General features: G+C 47.4%; 1 protein-coding gene across 3 annotated transcripts in view; it reads left to right on the forward strand.

Annotated features, from left to right (window-relative positions):
* Positions 1-15,972, forward strand: part of SMC1B (structural maintenance of chromosomes 1B) — a 2,760,606-nt gene that overhangs the window by 2,568,274 nt on the left and 176,360 nt on the right. For all 3 annotated transcript variants that reach the window (XM_078673832.1, XM_078673834.1, XM_078673833.1), the window contains one exon: positions 7,320-7,389. In XM_078673832.1, coding sequence (XP_078529958.1) covers positions 7,320-7,389 — 70 coding nt within the window. The remainder of the gene's footprint in view (positions 1-7,319; positions 7,390-15,972) is intronic.

The following is a 15,972-nucleotide window of genomic DNA, read 5'->3' on the forward strand; positions in this document are numbered from 1 at the left end:
CAGCCTGGCGCTGCGGTCAGTGAACATCATGTGCCTTTCGGGCCACTACTCCACGCTCTGTGGGACATGGTTGCGCAGGTGCTGCCGACGGTCCGGGCGGAGGCTTGGGCCATCAACACCTAGGCTCTTGCTAATGGGAGTGATGCAGCTAAGTTCACCATATTTTTTGGGCTGGACACCCCAGACTCACTAGGTATAGCAGTTTCGTCGACAGTGGCCTTACGGCACCATGATTGGTTTAGGACGATCTGGGGATCCAAGGTGCAGTAAGGCACTCAAATTGCACCACCAGCCGCACTGGGGCTGCCAGGTGAAGACTGCAGGGGCCCAGTGTTAGCCAATGGGGCTAGGAGGCACCTCCGTTGGAGGCTGCTCATGGGCAGGCCACTTGGTCTTGGGAGCAAAGCTACCATGGTTATGGTCAGGACAAAGGGGGTCCCAGGTCAGCACCAAGTCCACACCACCAGTTGCGCAGGGGCGGCAGGGTGCTCTGGAGGAGTCGGGAGCCGGGAGCCCAATGCAATCCTATGGAGGGTGCTGGTTTTGGATTTTGGCTGCAGGCTTGGGCCAGGAAGTCTTCCGGGAGGAACCAAAAGCAGGGCAGGTAAGTTGGAGGGCTCAGGGACGTAGTTGCACCTTAGGTCCTCTTCTCCAGGATGCACGGCGGCCGGATGCAGGGGTACCTTTTGAGGTCGGATTTCACCTTACCTGGGAAACTTGCTGTTGGGGGGGCTCTGTGCAGAGGCTGCAGGTGATGTTGCGGAGTGCTGGGGGAGCTTGATGGGACCAGTGGGCCACTTAGACTTGGGCCATAGGCGTAGGATGCAGTAGTGGTTCCAGGTGTCGGGTTCTTAGTCCTCAGCAAGCTCAGAGTCATTCTTTGGAATTTCTTTGGGTCATGGCTGCTATTCGCAGGAAATACAGTCTTTTTTTAAGGCAGTCAGTCCTCCCATGGCTTCTGGAGGTCGCTGGCTGCAGGACAAGTAGACTTTTGGCCCCACATCTCTAAACACTGCAGACGGACCCCCTTAATTCTAACACTCAAAGTGGTTGGAGTTCCCCTTGAGAGGGTAGGTGTGGATATAGTGTGTCCACTTGAGCCTCCCATCGCTTCAGGAAACAAATTCATACTGGTGGTAGTGGATCATGCCACCAGGTATCCTGAAGCCATTCCCCTTAGGACTACTATAGCCCTCATTGGTGTCTTCACCAGGGTAGGGTTTCCTAAGGAGGTAGTATCAGACTGAGGTTCCAGCTTCATGTCTGCATACTAAGTGGGATGAGTGTGGAGTGATCTATACGTTCACAACACCTTACCACCCACAAACAAATGGACTTGTTGAGAGATGAAACAAGACATTGCAAAGCATGATAATGGGACTCCTTGAAAAACTCAAAGGTAGATGGGATGTTCTGTTATCCTGACTGCATTATGCCTACAGAGAGGTGCCTCAGAAGGTTGTCGGGTTCCCACCCTTTGAGCCTCTGTTTGGCCACCCTGTAAGGGAACCACTTTCTCTGTTGAGGCATGGTTGGGAAAAACCCCATCATGTACCAAAGAAAGGTTTGGTGGACTATGTACTAGGCCTCCGTTCCAGGATTGCAGAGTACATGCAGTAAGCATAGAAACACCTTGAGGCCATCGATTAGCTTTGGAAGCTCTAGTTTGACCAAACAGCTGCACTGGTGGAGTTCCAACCAGGACAGCAGGTGTGGGATTTGGAGCATGTGGCTACAAGGGCCCTCCAGGACAAATGGAGTGGCCCTTACCCTATCCTAGAGAAAACGAGTGAGGGGACTTACTTGGTAGACCTGGGCACTAGCAGGACCCCCAAAAGGGTGATACGTATGAAATGAAATGAAAAATAAGCGCAAAAACATTCACCGAAGGTGTCAAGGCGCTAAATCACCTGAAACTCTGTTGTGACAGGGCTTATGTGACCATGCAGATGGTCACTGATATTGATAAGGAGACAAAGTGAACCTCTCCCTGACCTCCTTTCTTACAGCCCCCAAGATGGGTCAGTAGATCAAGTTGTCTATTCAGACACCCTCTCTGCCCAACAGATGGCTGAATGCAGACAGGTTCTGCAACATTATGCTTGCTCAGCTCTTTTCCTTGACCCCATGTCAGATCCCCTGCTGCACCCATGATGTGGACACTTGAGACAGCTTGCCTGTCAAAACCAAACTCTATCGCCAGTCTGACCAAGTTAAGGAAAACATCAAAGCTGAGGTCAGCAAGATGCTGGAGTTGGGGTTATTGAGCCTTCTGAGAGTCCTTGAACCAGCCCAGGGGTAGTAGTCCCCAAACCTCCTTCACAGGGAGGAAAGCGAGAAATGAGGTTTTGCATGGACTACAGAGGCCTCAGTGGTGTCAACAAGACAGATGCACACCCCATCCCCAGAGATAATGAATTGATGAGTTAGGAGGCTGCCAAATACCTAAGTACCTTTGACTTAACTGCAGGGTACTGGCATATTGGCATGGCCCCTGGAGCAAAAGAAAAGACCTCATTCTCCACACCTCATGGGCACTTTCAGTTCACTGTGATGCCATTTGGTCTAAAGAATGCCCCTGCCACCTTCGAAAGGTTGTTGAATCAAGTTCTTTCTGGGTTGGAAGGCTTTAGTGCAGCTTATCTTGATGATATTGCTGTGTTTTTGCTCTTCCTGGCAGGATCAACTGGTCCACCTGGGGAAGGTTTTACAGGCCCTGCAAACTGCAAGCTTAACTATCAAGGCATCCAATTGCCAGATAGGGCAAGGAACTGTTGTGTACTTGGGCCACCTTGTAGGTGGAGGCCAATTCCAGCCCCTCCAGTTCAGAATCTAGAAAATTCTGGATTGGGAAGCTCCAAGAACCCTGCCCCAAGTCAGGTCATTCCTTGGCTTGACTGGGTACAATAGGGGGTTTGTGAAGGGGTATGTGTGCATTGCGACTCCCTTCGCAGAACTCTCCTCCATCAAGATGTCCAAGAAAGTGAACTGGACAGTTGGCTGCCAAAAGGATTTTGACACCCTAAAAGAGGCAAAGATCAGCACCTATTCTCAAGGCTCCAGATTGCCCCAAGCAGTTCACTGTGCAGCCAGATGCCTATGAACTAGGGGTAGAAGCGGTCCTATCCCAGACCAGTGAGAATGGACAAGACCAACATACTGCTGCTTTCTTAAGCAGAAGGCTACTCCCCAGGGAACAGTGTTGGAGTGCCATTGAGAGAGAGGCCTTTGCTAAGGTTTAGTCTCTGAAAAAGTCAAGACCATACTTGGTTGGTACTCACTTCCTAGTTCAAACGGACCACGGACCTCTCAGATGGCTAATGCAGATGAAAGGAGAAAATCCAAAACTTTTGAAGTGGTCCATCTCCCTACAGGGAAAGGATTTTTCAGTGGAACATAGACCTGGGACATGCCTTTCCAGATTCTTTCACTTAGACAATGAAGACTCTCTTGGAAAATAATAGTCTCATCATCTTTCGTTTGGGGAAGGGGTGGTTGTGTAGGAAAGTGCCTCTTTTTGCATGGCTACTTACCACGTTGTGCCTGATATCTGATGCAACCAGACATGATGTGCTCTGGGTCCTTGCCAATTAGATTCCCAGTGCTTGTGTTCTTTCCCAAAACTGCACCTTTGTACCCACAATAGGCATATCTCTGGCCCCAGCTAAGCTGCTCGTAAAAGGTACCATGGGCACCAAGTGCACTGTGACCAGGTAAGGCCTCTAAGTGCTGCAGCACCTATTGTGCCACCCTGATAGATCCTGTACCTTAATACCCACACACTGCAATTGCAGGCTGCATGTTTTGGTGCAGAGAAAAGTGAAGAAGACTGGAAAAACAACTAACCCTGGTGTGGTTCCAGAATTGCTGCCCACCATTTACCACCACCAGACAGGTTTCTGGACACCTGGGTAGAGGGTCTCTGCTCTCTGGGTCCAGAAACAAAGCCTATACCAGGCAGAGGTGTCATGATTCCTCCCCCAGGATGGGCTGGGTCCACGAGGAGGAAGCTTCAAAGGCCTGCCCCCTTTTTAAGCTGTCCCTGCCTTTTGCTGTCCCAGCAATTGGCTCCCACCGATTCTGACCCCCCACTTAGGGCGGGAGACTCAGCGGGAAAACCAAGTTAGGAGAGGTGAAGCATACATCTCATTCCCCTCCATCTTGAAGATGAGGGGACCCAGCCAATTAGGGAAAGGCTCATGCCCCTGCCCACTGGAAGGTGGCATAATAGGGGGTGTACCCACACCCTAGGAAGGGACTCATTGGTCCAAACCTGCACACCTCTTTAATGCCCCTAAATTCAGTATTTAGGAGCAACACTGAACCTTGATTCCTTAGAGGAAGAAAGAAGAAGGACCAAAGAGCTGTGCTGACTTAGGTAGAAAAGGACTCCAACTGCTTTGTCCCCAGCCCTATAGGCCTGTCCCATCTCCATCATGTCCACAGCGAAACCCTGGTGCGTCCAACAGCCAGCAGCCTCCCACAGTCTGAAGGACCTGTCCTGCAACCATCTTTAAGACTCTGTCTCCCGTGAGCACTGGATTTGCTCAACAAAGCCTCACCCACAGAATCCGGATCCAGGTGGCTATGTGATTTTGCACCACTTCGCACCCGACACCCACGGCTCGAGTGGCCCAACACAACAAAGAGCTCTCCCCAGCAATCCTGACCTGGGATCTGGTGATGCCCGACGACCATCAAGCTTAAAGTGGATGCCTGCAGCCTCAACCTGAAGCGTCCCGACCGACCAGGACTGGAGCTGTTAAGAAGAACCCAACACCATTAGATACTCCTGCACCTGACGCCACATGGCCTTGGGTGACCCAACTGGTGGTGTCCAGGCATCACTCAAGAACCCAACTTACCTCTCCAGCCAATGATCGCCTTCAGGAAGCCTTCCTGCCAGAGCCTACAGCATCTTTTCCGAACCTAAGATCTCCATTGAAATCCACAGGGTCCCCGACGTTGCCTTGGCACACTGCACCCATCTGCCCCTGTGCTGCTGCTGGTGCAGCTCCTGTGGTGATTGTCAACCCCTGCAGTGTTGATCTCTACCCCTGGAGCTTTGCTCCCACTGCCAAGCGGCCTGCTCGCAACCCGTTCCTGACTGAAGGCCCCCTTAGCCCCGTTGGGCTCCTGCAACGGGACCTTGGGAACCTTGGTCTATCCCCCAAGACTTCCCCTTGTAAGTCGTTTACATACCTGAGAAACCGCTAACCCTTTTTCTCCCATGGGATCCCATGTTACAAGTGTGTTCCTAAAATTGTTCTGTCAAGTTGAATTTTTTGAATGAAGAGAAAAGTAACTATTGCAAACTTGAAAAAGTCTTACTTACCTTGTATTGTAGGATCCACGGTGTGGTATCTTGGCATACCACCCTGAGTAGTCAATGTAATCTTAAGGTATTCCAAAAGTAAATACTTTGTCATTTAACCTGTTTTGAAACCCAAGACAAACCTGGAACGATTGCAAATTCAACCACAACTGCATTTCCTTGTAAAGTATTGCATTTGAGAGTACATTTCACTTACCTATGCCAAGTCCTGCTTGTTCTAAAAATAAAACATAATTATACCTTTTTTTATAGTTACTTAATTGATCTGGAGTCTGTCTCTTAATGGTGTGCCATCAGTCTTGATTGAGTGAATACAATAAATACTTAACACACCGTCCTGATAGGCATAACTGCTCGCCCACAATACCATAAAGAGAGGTGTTAGTTCTTGCCTAATTTCGCCTCTGCTATACCTCTGAGGACTCCCTGGACTTTGTGCACACTGTACCTTACCTTGGTATAGTATATATAGAGCCAGCTTCTTACATATACTAGATCTGTTCACCAATTATGAGAAAGTGCAATGTCAGCAGATCTGCGCGCTGGAATTTCCAAAGCGGCTCTCGCTTGGAGACGCTTTTTTTCTGAAGTGGAGCTCAGGCCTCCTTTACGCCTTTCTGCGATACCACTCCTCAGAGTTCTCTAGAAGATCTGGAATGATCAAGCCCAAGTCATCTTTATGGCTTCGGACTGGGCTCGGAGAGTTTAGTATCCTGAGCTGTTAAGCATAGCCATCAGGCCTCTGATTAGACTGCCCCATTTGGAGGATCTTCTGTTGCAGCAGCAGGGGAGGGTTTTCCACCCAAACCTGTCAACACTGTTCCTTCATACATCGAGATTGAGCTGCAATAGTTGACAGCCTTCGGCCTTCTGCCCAAAGTCTGCAATGTTATCCTGCCAGTGAGCCGTACCTCCATTAAAACGGTATACGCTAGCCTTTGGGCCAAGTTTGTGGCATGGTTTGCAGAAAAGCAGGCTTTCTGCTCCCCTTTCTCAGGTTCTTCTCTTTATTCTTTCCCTTGCCCAGCAGGGCTCTAATCTGGGCACCTCAAAGGTTTATCTTTCTTCTATTTCAGCCTTTCTGTAGTTTCCTGGCCCTCGTCCTCCATTCATCTTCAAAGCCCCTATTGTACATAGGTTCTTGAAAGGTTCACAATATATGTTTACACCTTCTTCCTTTCTCATGCCTCCATGGGACCTTAATCTTGTCCTGTTGTTCATGATGTGAGCTCTCTTTGTGCCCTTGAACAACTGTCCTTTCAGGCTTCTTACCATCAGGATGGCCTTCCTGGTGGCAATAACATCTGCTGGGGGGGTTGGTGAGCTTCAGGCTTTGTCATCCAATCATCCATAACTGAACATCTATCCACTCAAGCTGGTACTACTAACTTGAGCTTCCTTTCTGCCAAAAGTTGTCACTCCCTTTCATGCAGGCCAGTCCATCACTGTGCCTACTTTTTACGCTACGCCACATCCCTCTAAGGAAGAGGAGCGACTTCACTGATTGGGCCTAAAAAGAGCGGTGTCATTCTACCTTGACCACTCGAAAGAGTACCGAGTGCACAACCAACTCTTCGTGGAGTATGTCGGAGCAAAGAAGGGAAAAGCTGTGCAGGAAGAGACCATCTCCTAATGGATCTTGAGCTGCATTAAAATCGTAATATACATATTTGCCCAGAAGCACCTTGCTTGCTCATTCCACCAGTGCCAAGGCTGCGACGACTGCCTTAGCATGCAGAGTCCCGGTCTTAGACATCTGCCAGGCAGCAATGTGGGCTTCCTTGCACACCTTCTCAAAATACTACTGCCAGGACAGTCAGGTCCCTAGGGATGGGCACTTTGCTCGTTAAGTACTGTAGGACTTTGATTATTGAATTGGTGCATTGCACTCACCATGATTAGGCTTAAATAAGAGTATTTAATAAATGCATAAGTTATTGTCTTTAAAAAATGTATAACTTCTCTTTTCTTTATTGTCCTTCAGTTTTCGTCCTGCTCCTTTCTTCGTTCTAGATGAAGTTGATGCAGCTTTGGATAACACAAACATTGGAAAGGTAAATCATGTAACATTTGTTACAATAAACAGTTGCACAATATTGGAAATACCTCCTACAATGTTTCTATTTCCATATTTAAGCCCTTATTTATATAATTTGATATTTTTCCTTGACGCAAGCTTCCTCTAATAATAAGCAGGTTAAGAAAAGCTACTTAATCCATTAATGTTACACCTAAACACAACATATATGAGATTTGGTCAAGTGTGCAGTGTTCATTGCTCCACATGGTGCGCTAATACAGTTGCACTGCTGCCAAAAAAGTATCTGATACAGAGAAATAATTTCTCCGCTGGCTTTGATTGCGCATAAGGTACGCATTACCAAAAATATGTTGTGACCCTCATAGGGACAATGTTGGTGTGCCCCCTTTTCTGGCTTTTCTGATGGCTGCTGCTTCTTTCCCCAGATTCCTTACTCTGCAAATTAGTATCCTCCAGGTGCCAGACTAGTTCCAGATTTTTTTCTCCTAGCAGTAGCTCTGTAGTAAGAAGATGTTATTATCTGATTCATACAATATTTGTATGCAGTGTTTTGATTAGAGCATGATCCCTGGGCCTGTGAATCCTTGTTCATTGGTTCCCTCGGAGTCCTAAGCCATGCTACGTTTGCTCAGACGCCGCATGATATGCTAAAACATTACCTTTCTCCTTCAAGCCCACTCAGGGGACAATTTTCGAAGATATCCCACAAAAATACACACCATGTTTTCCCCCAAAGAAATAGTCCTGCTATCAGAACCATTTGGAGTTCCGACAATGTTCCCTGACATCAGGGACTTCCTCATCATCTGAGCCGATTCCAACATTGAACAAGCTCTGGCAAAGCCAATAGGTCTCGCCTAAGAGAGAGCTGTTGGCATTGCACAGCAGCAAAGAGAAATAGATAAAAAAAAGCTCTATGATGGACTCGTCATGGCGCTTTTTCTTTTACATTGAGCATAGCTGATTTATGACAAAGTTAAAAGTTCTCTCATCTGGGAGACCTATCAGCTTTACCAATGCTTGTTTTAGAATCTTTCTTCAAGTCACGGAAAGCAGTATTTTAACAGTGCCCCCCAGCGGTCTGCCGTGTTACTGTAATGGTGGCAGTGCAGGATGTGACACAGCTGACGAGGTTTCAATCAATCAATCAATCAGAGTACTTGTAAAGCGCGCTACTTACCCGTGAGGGTCTCAAGGCGCTGAGGGGAGGGGGTGCCGCTACTGCTCGAAGAGCCAGGTCTTGAGGAGTCTTCTGAAGGTGAGTAGGTATTGGGTCTGCCGTAGGTGGGTAGGGAGGGTGTTCCAGGTCTTGGCGGCGAGGTAGGAGAAGGATCTGCCACCGGAGGTTGTTCGTTGGATGCGGGGGTCAGCAGCGAGGGCGAGGCTGGCAGAGCGGAGCTGGCAGTTGTGGGTGTAGAAGCGGAGTCTGCTGTTCAGGTAGGCTGGTCCGGCGTTGTGGAATGCTTTGTGTGCGTGGATGAGGAGCTTGAAGGTGATCCTCTTGTCGACGGGGAGCCAATGTAGGTCTCTCATGTGGGGGGTGATGTGGCTGCGGCAGGGGACGTTGACGATCAGTCGGGCGGAGGCGTTTTGGATGCGTTGTAGTCATCGTAGGTTTTTGACTGGGATTCCTTTGTAGAGTGCGTTGCCATAGTCCAGTCTGCTGCTGACGAGGGCCTGTGTCACCGTTCTTCTTGTTTCGGTCGGGATCTACTTGTTGATCCTGCGGAGCATGCGGAGGGTATTGTAGCAGGAGGAGGAGACGGCGTTGACCTGTTTAGACATGGAGAGGGAGGAGTCGAGGATGAATCCTAGGTTGCGTGCATAGTCGGTGGGTGTCGGTGCTGTTCCCAGTGTGGTCGGCCACCAGGAGTCGTCCCAGGCTGAGGGGTTGGGTCCGAGGATGAGTACCTCCGTCTTGTCAGAGTTCAGCTTCAGACGGCTGTTCTTCATTCAGTCGGCGACGGCCTTCATTCCCTCGTGGAGGTTGATTTTGGCGGTGTGCGGGTCCTTGGTGAGGGAGAGGATGAGCTGGATGTCGTTGGCGTAGATGATGTTGAGGTTGTGTTGGCGGGCCACTTGTACGAGGGGGGCCATGTGGACGTTAAACAGCTGAGGGCTGAGGGATGAGCCCTGGGGGCGTCGCCGATGATGTCGGTGGCCTCGGATCGGAAGGGCGGGAGGCAGACGCTCTGAGTTCTGCCGGAGAGGAAGGACGTGGTCCAGTCAAGGGCCTTCTCTTGGATTCTGGCTTCTATGAGGCGTGTCTTTAGAGTGCGATGGCAGACTGTGTCAAAGGCGGCTGACAGGTCCAGGAGGATGAGGGCTGATGTTTCGCCATTGTCTAGTTGGCGCCTGATGTCGTCTGTGGCGGCGATGAGGGCTGTCTCGGTGCTGTGGTTTCGTCTGAACCCGGACTGGGACGGGTCTAAGATTTTGTTGTCTTCCAGGTGGCGGGCCAGTTGCATGTTGACGATTTTCTCAATGACCTTCGCCGGGAACGGGAGCAGGGAGATGGGCCGCTAGTTCTTGAGGTCCTTGGGGTCCGCCTTGGGCTTCTTGAGGAGGGCGTTGATTTCGGCGGGTTTCCAGCTTTCTGGGAATGTTGCTGTTTCGAAGGAGATGTTGATGACCTTCCGTAGTTGGGGTGCAATGGCAGTGTCTGCTTTGTTGAATACATGGTGTTGGCACGGGTCTGGCGGAGATCCTGAGTGGTCGTTGATGTTGGACCAGCAGGTCAGGCGGTTGGCGCTGGTGGTGTTCACAGGGGAGGTGGGGTCTGGCTTAGTCGGGGCGTTCATGGTGTTGAAGCTGTCATGGATGTCAGCGATCTTGTGGTGGTGGAAGAAGATGGCAAGTGAGTTGCACAGTTCTTGTGAGGACGGTATGTAGTTGGCGCTGGGGTTGGAGAGTTCCTTTACAATGCTGAAGAGCTCTTTGCTGTTGTGTGCGTTGTTATCCAGTGGGTGTTTGAAGGAGGATCTCTTGGCTATTCTGATGAGGTGGTGATGTCTGCGAGTGGCGTCCTTGTGGGCTGCGTGGTTGTCCGGAGTGCGTTCGTGGAGCCATATCTTCTCCAGTTTCTGGCAGGTGCGTTTGGAGGTCTGCAGCTCGTCGGTGAACCAGGTGGCTCTCTTGCTGGCGTGGTTGTTGGAGGGTTTCTTGAGTGGGGCGAGGGTGTTGGCACAGTCGTCGATCCACTGTCTGAGGTTGCGGGCTGCGGCGTCTGGGTTGGTGTGTGGGTTCTGGGTGAGGGTGGTAATCAGCTGGTCCAGCAGCGGCGAGGCAGCTGTTGGGTGCGGTGGTGCGTGGTTGGTTTGTTGAAGGTGAAATGGATGCAGCGGTGGTCGGTCCAGTGGAGTTCGGTGGTGTGGTCGAAGGCAACGAGGTATGGCCAGTATCACCTTTTATCAAGCTGTGTTTGACCCGGAGTCACGCACCCTTGCCTCCCGTTTCTCTCAATATGCCTTTCCTTCTGCATAATTGATGTCGCTAGCCAGATAATGGCTGCCAATTTCTAGCCCTTTAGTAAAAACACAAAAAACGATAAACTCACTTAACCTTATTGGAAATACTAGACCCCTTAAAGCCAATGATCTTTAACACCTTGGCTGCTTGAGATATTCCCCTGCTGTGCTGAAGGTCAATAGAAACGGGTGTGGTCATGACGAGCTCAGCTCGTCATCAGCACACGGGCACCGTGCCTCATGACGAGCTGAGCTCGTCATGAGCATGGAAGGAGTTATCCTAGGTTGAAGCTTGGTTTGAAAAGAAACAATTCCGAGGTGGACGGCCATTCGAATCATGTTCACAACTGAATAATTGCATATTAATGCAAAATGATTTGTTCTGTTGGAGGTGCTAGAAGCAAAATAGGGTGCAAACAGCAATGAGAGGGTGGTGGGAGGGGCAAGCAATTCCATACCAGCAATAAATTAAATGATTCTGCTCTTTTAATATTTAACCCAGTGCTCATAAAAAGCGTTCCAATGCCATCTGGCTTATTTCTATATATTTTAAAAAATGCAACACAAGAGCGGATGGGGCGTGGGGCTGGTGGGGAACATTACATGGGATGGGACAGGAGAGACGCACTGGCTGGGGCAAGATACAACGATAGTACCCCTCAGCGAAGTATGCGGAGTGGCACTCCGCGGAGTTCCAGGGAGTTAAAAAAAGAAACCTCCGCTCCGCCCCAGTCCCACCGAGTCTTTTTTAAAAAGGGTTCAAAAACCCACTTATACATTAATGTCTACCCTGAGCACACTCAATAAACTTAATAGTTCATTATATTTTGAAAAAGTCTTTTACGTTCAGCAAGATCCAAATACCACAAGCATATCTTCCAGGAAAAAACATCACATTTCAGATCTCTCCTCGATTCAGCTAAAAACAGACCCAAAAAACTTTTCGACCACATCAGAAACCCAAACTGTTCTCCCCAAACCATCAAACCTGAGGATGCTTCGAAGAAAGCAACTGAGTTCGCTATATTCTTTGATCAAAAGGTAAAATCACTGGTGGAACAGGTCACACCCCGCCTCAAATGCATCCTCGAAACCAAACCCTCCAACCATTCATCTGACCCCATACCCAGTGTCTTCGCCATTGATTTCTATACCAACACTCTCTCCTATTGGACCAGGCCTAGTTAATCTCTTCCTCAGTCAAGGATCCCTCCCAGCTGTCCTCAAAACAGGACAGGTTACCCCATTCTAAAAAAAAAAAACTCTGCAGATACGAACAACCTCAATAACTTCCGCCCCATCACCAATCTCCCTTTTCTTTCAAAGATCACAGAAAAATGCGTTGCAAAACAACTTTCCCAACACATTATGGACAATATTCTCCTTGACATGTTCCAGTCTGGCTTTATTCAAAATTGCAGCACTGAAACAGCCCTGCTGCGAGTGATCGATGATGCGCTGTATATTCTCGATTCGGGGGAATCGTGTCTTTTGATTCTTCTTGACCTCTCTGCAGCCTTTGACACTGTTAATCACAACACCCTCCTTAACACTCTTCAACAGAGAATGGGCGTGGAGGGCACAGTACTCAAATGGTTTGCCTCATTCCTCTCGGACAGATCCCAAATGATCAAGATTGCGAACAGTCTCTCGTCTCCACTGGTGGTTGGTCAAGGCGTCCCTTAAGGCTCTATCCTTGCTCCCACTCTGTTTAATCTCTATCTTGAACCACTAGGGAACCTCCTAAGCAAATCTGGAATCCTCTACCAGCTCTATGTGGATGACACCCAAATCTACCTCAAGGTGTCTTCCTCTCATGATCTTTCACTACTCAACTCTACTCTCAACTCTATTCACAACTGGATGTTAGTTCACCAACTCATTCTCAATCCCTCCAAAACGGAATTCCTCCTCATATCTAGCTCTCTCTCCCCGTCTCCTGTTCAATCCTGGATGGATCAGTTGAATTTACTCAATAGTAAACACGTGATTGTTGACTACGCTAAATCCCTAGGTGTCATACTTGACAAAAGACTCAACCTAATCTCACACATCAACTCCATTGCCAAGAGCGCACGCTATCAGCTGCACCTTTTTTGAGGGATTCGTCAGTTCTTCCCGGAGAATGACCTAAAAACCTTGGTCCAATCGCTAGCTCTCTCTAGACTAGATTATTGTAATTCTTTTCTGACTGGCCTTCCCAAATCTCACCTCTCTCCCTGCAAATTCGTCCTCCATTCAGCAGCTCGCTTCATTTCAGGGTCAAAACGAAGTGACCACATCACTCCTATCCTGCATTCTATTCGATGGCTTCCCATCGAGGCTAGAGCTATTTACAAAACGGCGTGCATCACCCACAAAGCTTTGCAATCTTCCTCCCCTCGTCATCTGGCGAATAAACTGAAATTGTCTGGAGGCTCAAGACCTTCTCGGAATGCGGAAAAGTTCCTGCTTGAGCCCCCTCCTTCAAAAGGGAAAAATTGATGGCTCAATCGTTCTCAGGTAATGCGGTGAGAATCTGGAACTCGCTTCCTCCTTTGCTCCGTGCCATCACCTCCATCCAGATCTTCAAAGCGGACCTCAAATTTCTTCTATTCCAAAGACACTTTCAGAACGAATTCCTTACTTCTCAGACCCCGCCAGGAAGTACCTTAGTCATTGTAAATTTGTCATATATATTTATATTTTTGTTTGTACATTCTGTGCTTGCTGTGTTTGATATTGTGTTCCTTTTGCCTGCGTTGTTTTGATTCTTTCGCCTGCTATTTTTGTTTGTTTTCATTTTTGTAACATTGCTCTCATGTAACGTTACTGGTTCTATTGTACAGTGCTCTGAGACATTCGGGTAAAGTCCGCGCTATATAAAAATGCATTAAATAAATAAATACATGTACTCAAACCGGAGTAACCGGACTCCCAAATAACATCTGCTTTTAGTAAAACTACTGACGTCTTAATGTACACCAGTATGCCAGTGTTTAAATACGAGCATGTCTAAGCATGGTTAGATTCCTGAATAACAATATTAGTACAATTCACTCCTACTATCTACGTCCCATATATAAGTAAAGACAGTCCCCCCCACCATACCTATCTGAATTACCCCGTCCCGGTAATCCTGCTCTCTCTGCAGCGTACACCACGGGCGCCATCTTAAAGGTGCTTTTATATTTATATATATATATATATATATATATATATATATATATATATATATATATATATATATATATATATATATATATATATATATATATATATATATGTTCACTGCCGGGAAATCTTCTCTCTCTATGGCGTGAATCGATGGGCGCCATCTTATGGTTCTCACTTGTAATACAAATAATAATTGTGCCAGTGTACTAATTTTAAACTACTCAGCGATACAATTTATATCCGTTAAATGGAATTCCCAAATCCTTGAATTTACCGAAATATTATTATTAAATTCACTTTAAAGCTCATTTATGTCACACAGCGGAATTATCTACGTCAGTGGTTCCCAAACCTTTGACTCCTGAGGACGCCCATTGAGTCACCACTGGAAGCCCCAAGCAATTTGTATGATTTAAATTTCAAACATTAAAACTGTAATTCTAAAATGAAATAAAAAAAACTGACATGTGCACACAAAACAAATACTCAAATTACTAAGGATTTTAGGGGCATATTTACAAGCCCCTATCGCCATGGGAACGTCACTTCTTGTGACGATCCTGTGGCGATATGGCCTTTGCCTTAATTATAAGGTAGTGTTAAGCCACTTAACATGGCTTAACACTGCTTTGTAAATAAGGCCCCCTTTCACGCAATGCTCAACGTGAAAGGGGTGGGCAGTGTGTGTTGCGGTGGGCGTTCCACCACAACACCCATTGATTTTGACGCTGCAGCGTAAATAGGAGGCAGTGCCAAAATTAAGACCAGGTCTTAACTTCGTAAAACAAGGAGAAATTTCTCCTCGTTTTTGCTTTTTCTTGCCCACATGGAAAAAGCAAAATGTGTTGGATTGTTTATGTTCAGGAAGGTGACCCTTCCTGTACATAAACAATCTTTTTAAAAAATTGCATTTTGTAACTTCCATGTTTGCTGCATTAAGCAGCACACATAGAAGTGACAAAACTGCATTTCAAGATTGTTTATGTGCAAGAAGGGGGACCTTCCTGTACATAAACAATCTTCCCCTTCACGCAGACAACTTTGACCTATGGTGCATGGGTGCCTGCGTTGCAGCTACACTGCCAAGTGTAGCCCTAGCACGGGAGGAAATGCAGAGCTGTATCATATTCTTGTAAATATGGGGCAGTCCTGCGTTTCTGAAGTGGCGGAGCGTGTTATTAAGCCAAGGAGGCTAACAACACGCTCTGCCACTTCTGTTGTAAATATCCCCCATAGTATTTTATATTGAAAGAATTTGCAAAAAAACAAAAAAATGTAATGGGAAGGTTGGTGCTGCATCAATGTGACTAACTTTTAAATGGTTAGTTTTATTTCGCAGTACGAGGCTCCTGCTCCTGCCAGGGCCAGACTGGAAACACAAAGCAGTCCTGGCAAATGTTTTCAGACCAGTCCCCATACGGTGCACACCAAGTGCAGTGAGTGAGCCTGACTACTACAAATGGGGCTTTGGGAGGCTCACCCCCTAAGAAATTTAGGAATCAATGGTGCAGCCTAAAACACATTAATCATTATATATTGAATTGTATTAGCTTTTACCGAATAGTAAATGAAGTCCTTACTATGCACGAGGAACCCACAATCTTTGCGGGGGTTCTTCAATGGTTCCCTTATTATCACCCTCCAACAGTGCCTCTCATCTCTCCATAGCCCCGGCTGTCACAAGTATTTCATTTGTTTTATAGCATCTCTCATGTCTTTAAAGGATGCCAGAGCACTTTACATCACACACATATAGAGACAATGAATATACGTGTAAATCAGTTTAAACAAAATGTTACATAAGGCAAAGGGGACTTCAAGGTGTAGGATTCACGTCATTCATACAGGTAGGCATTTTTAAAGAGTGCTTGGTCTGGAGAAGCACAAACTTGGAATTCAGAACATAACACATTGGTTAGCATTGACTTTATCAATAAAAAAATGTTTTCACCCAAATAAACATTTTTAGCAGC

This window comes from Lissotriton helveticus, chromosome 1_1 (genome assembly GCF_964261635.1).
Source record: "Lissotriton helveticus chromosome 1_1, aLisHel1.1, whole genome shotgun sequence".
Classification (NCBI taxonomy): Eukaryota; Metazoa; Chordata; class Amphibia; order Caudata; family Salamandridae; genus Lissotriton; species Lissotriton helveticus.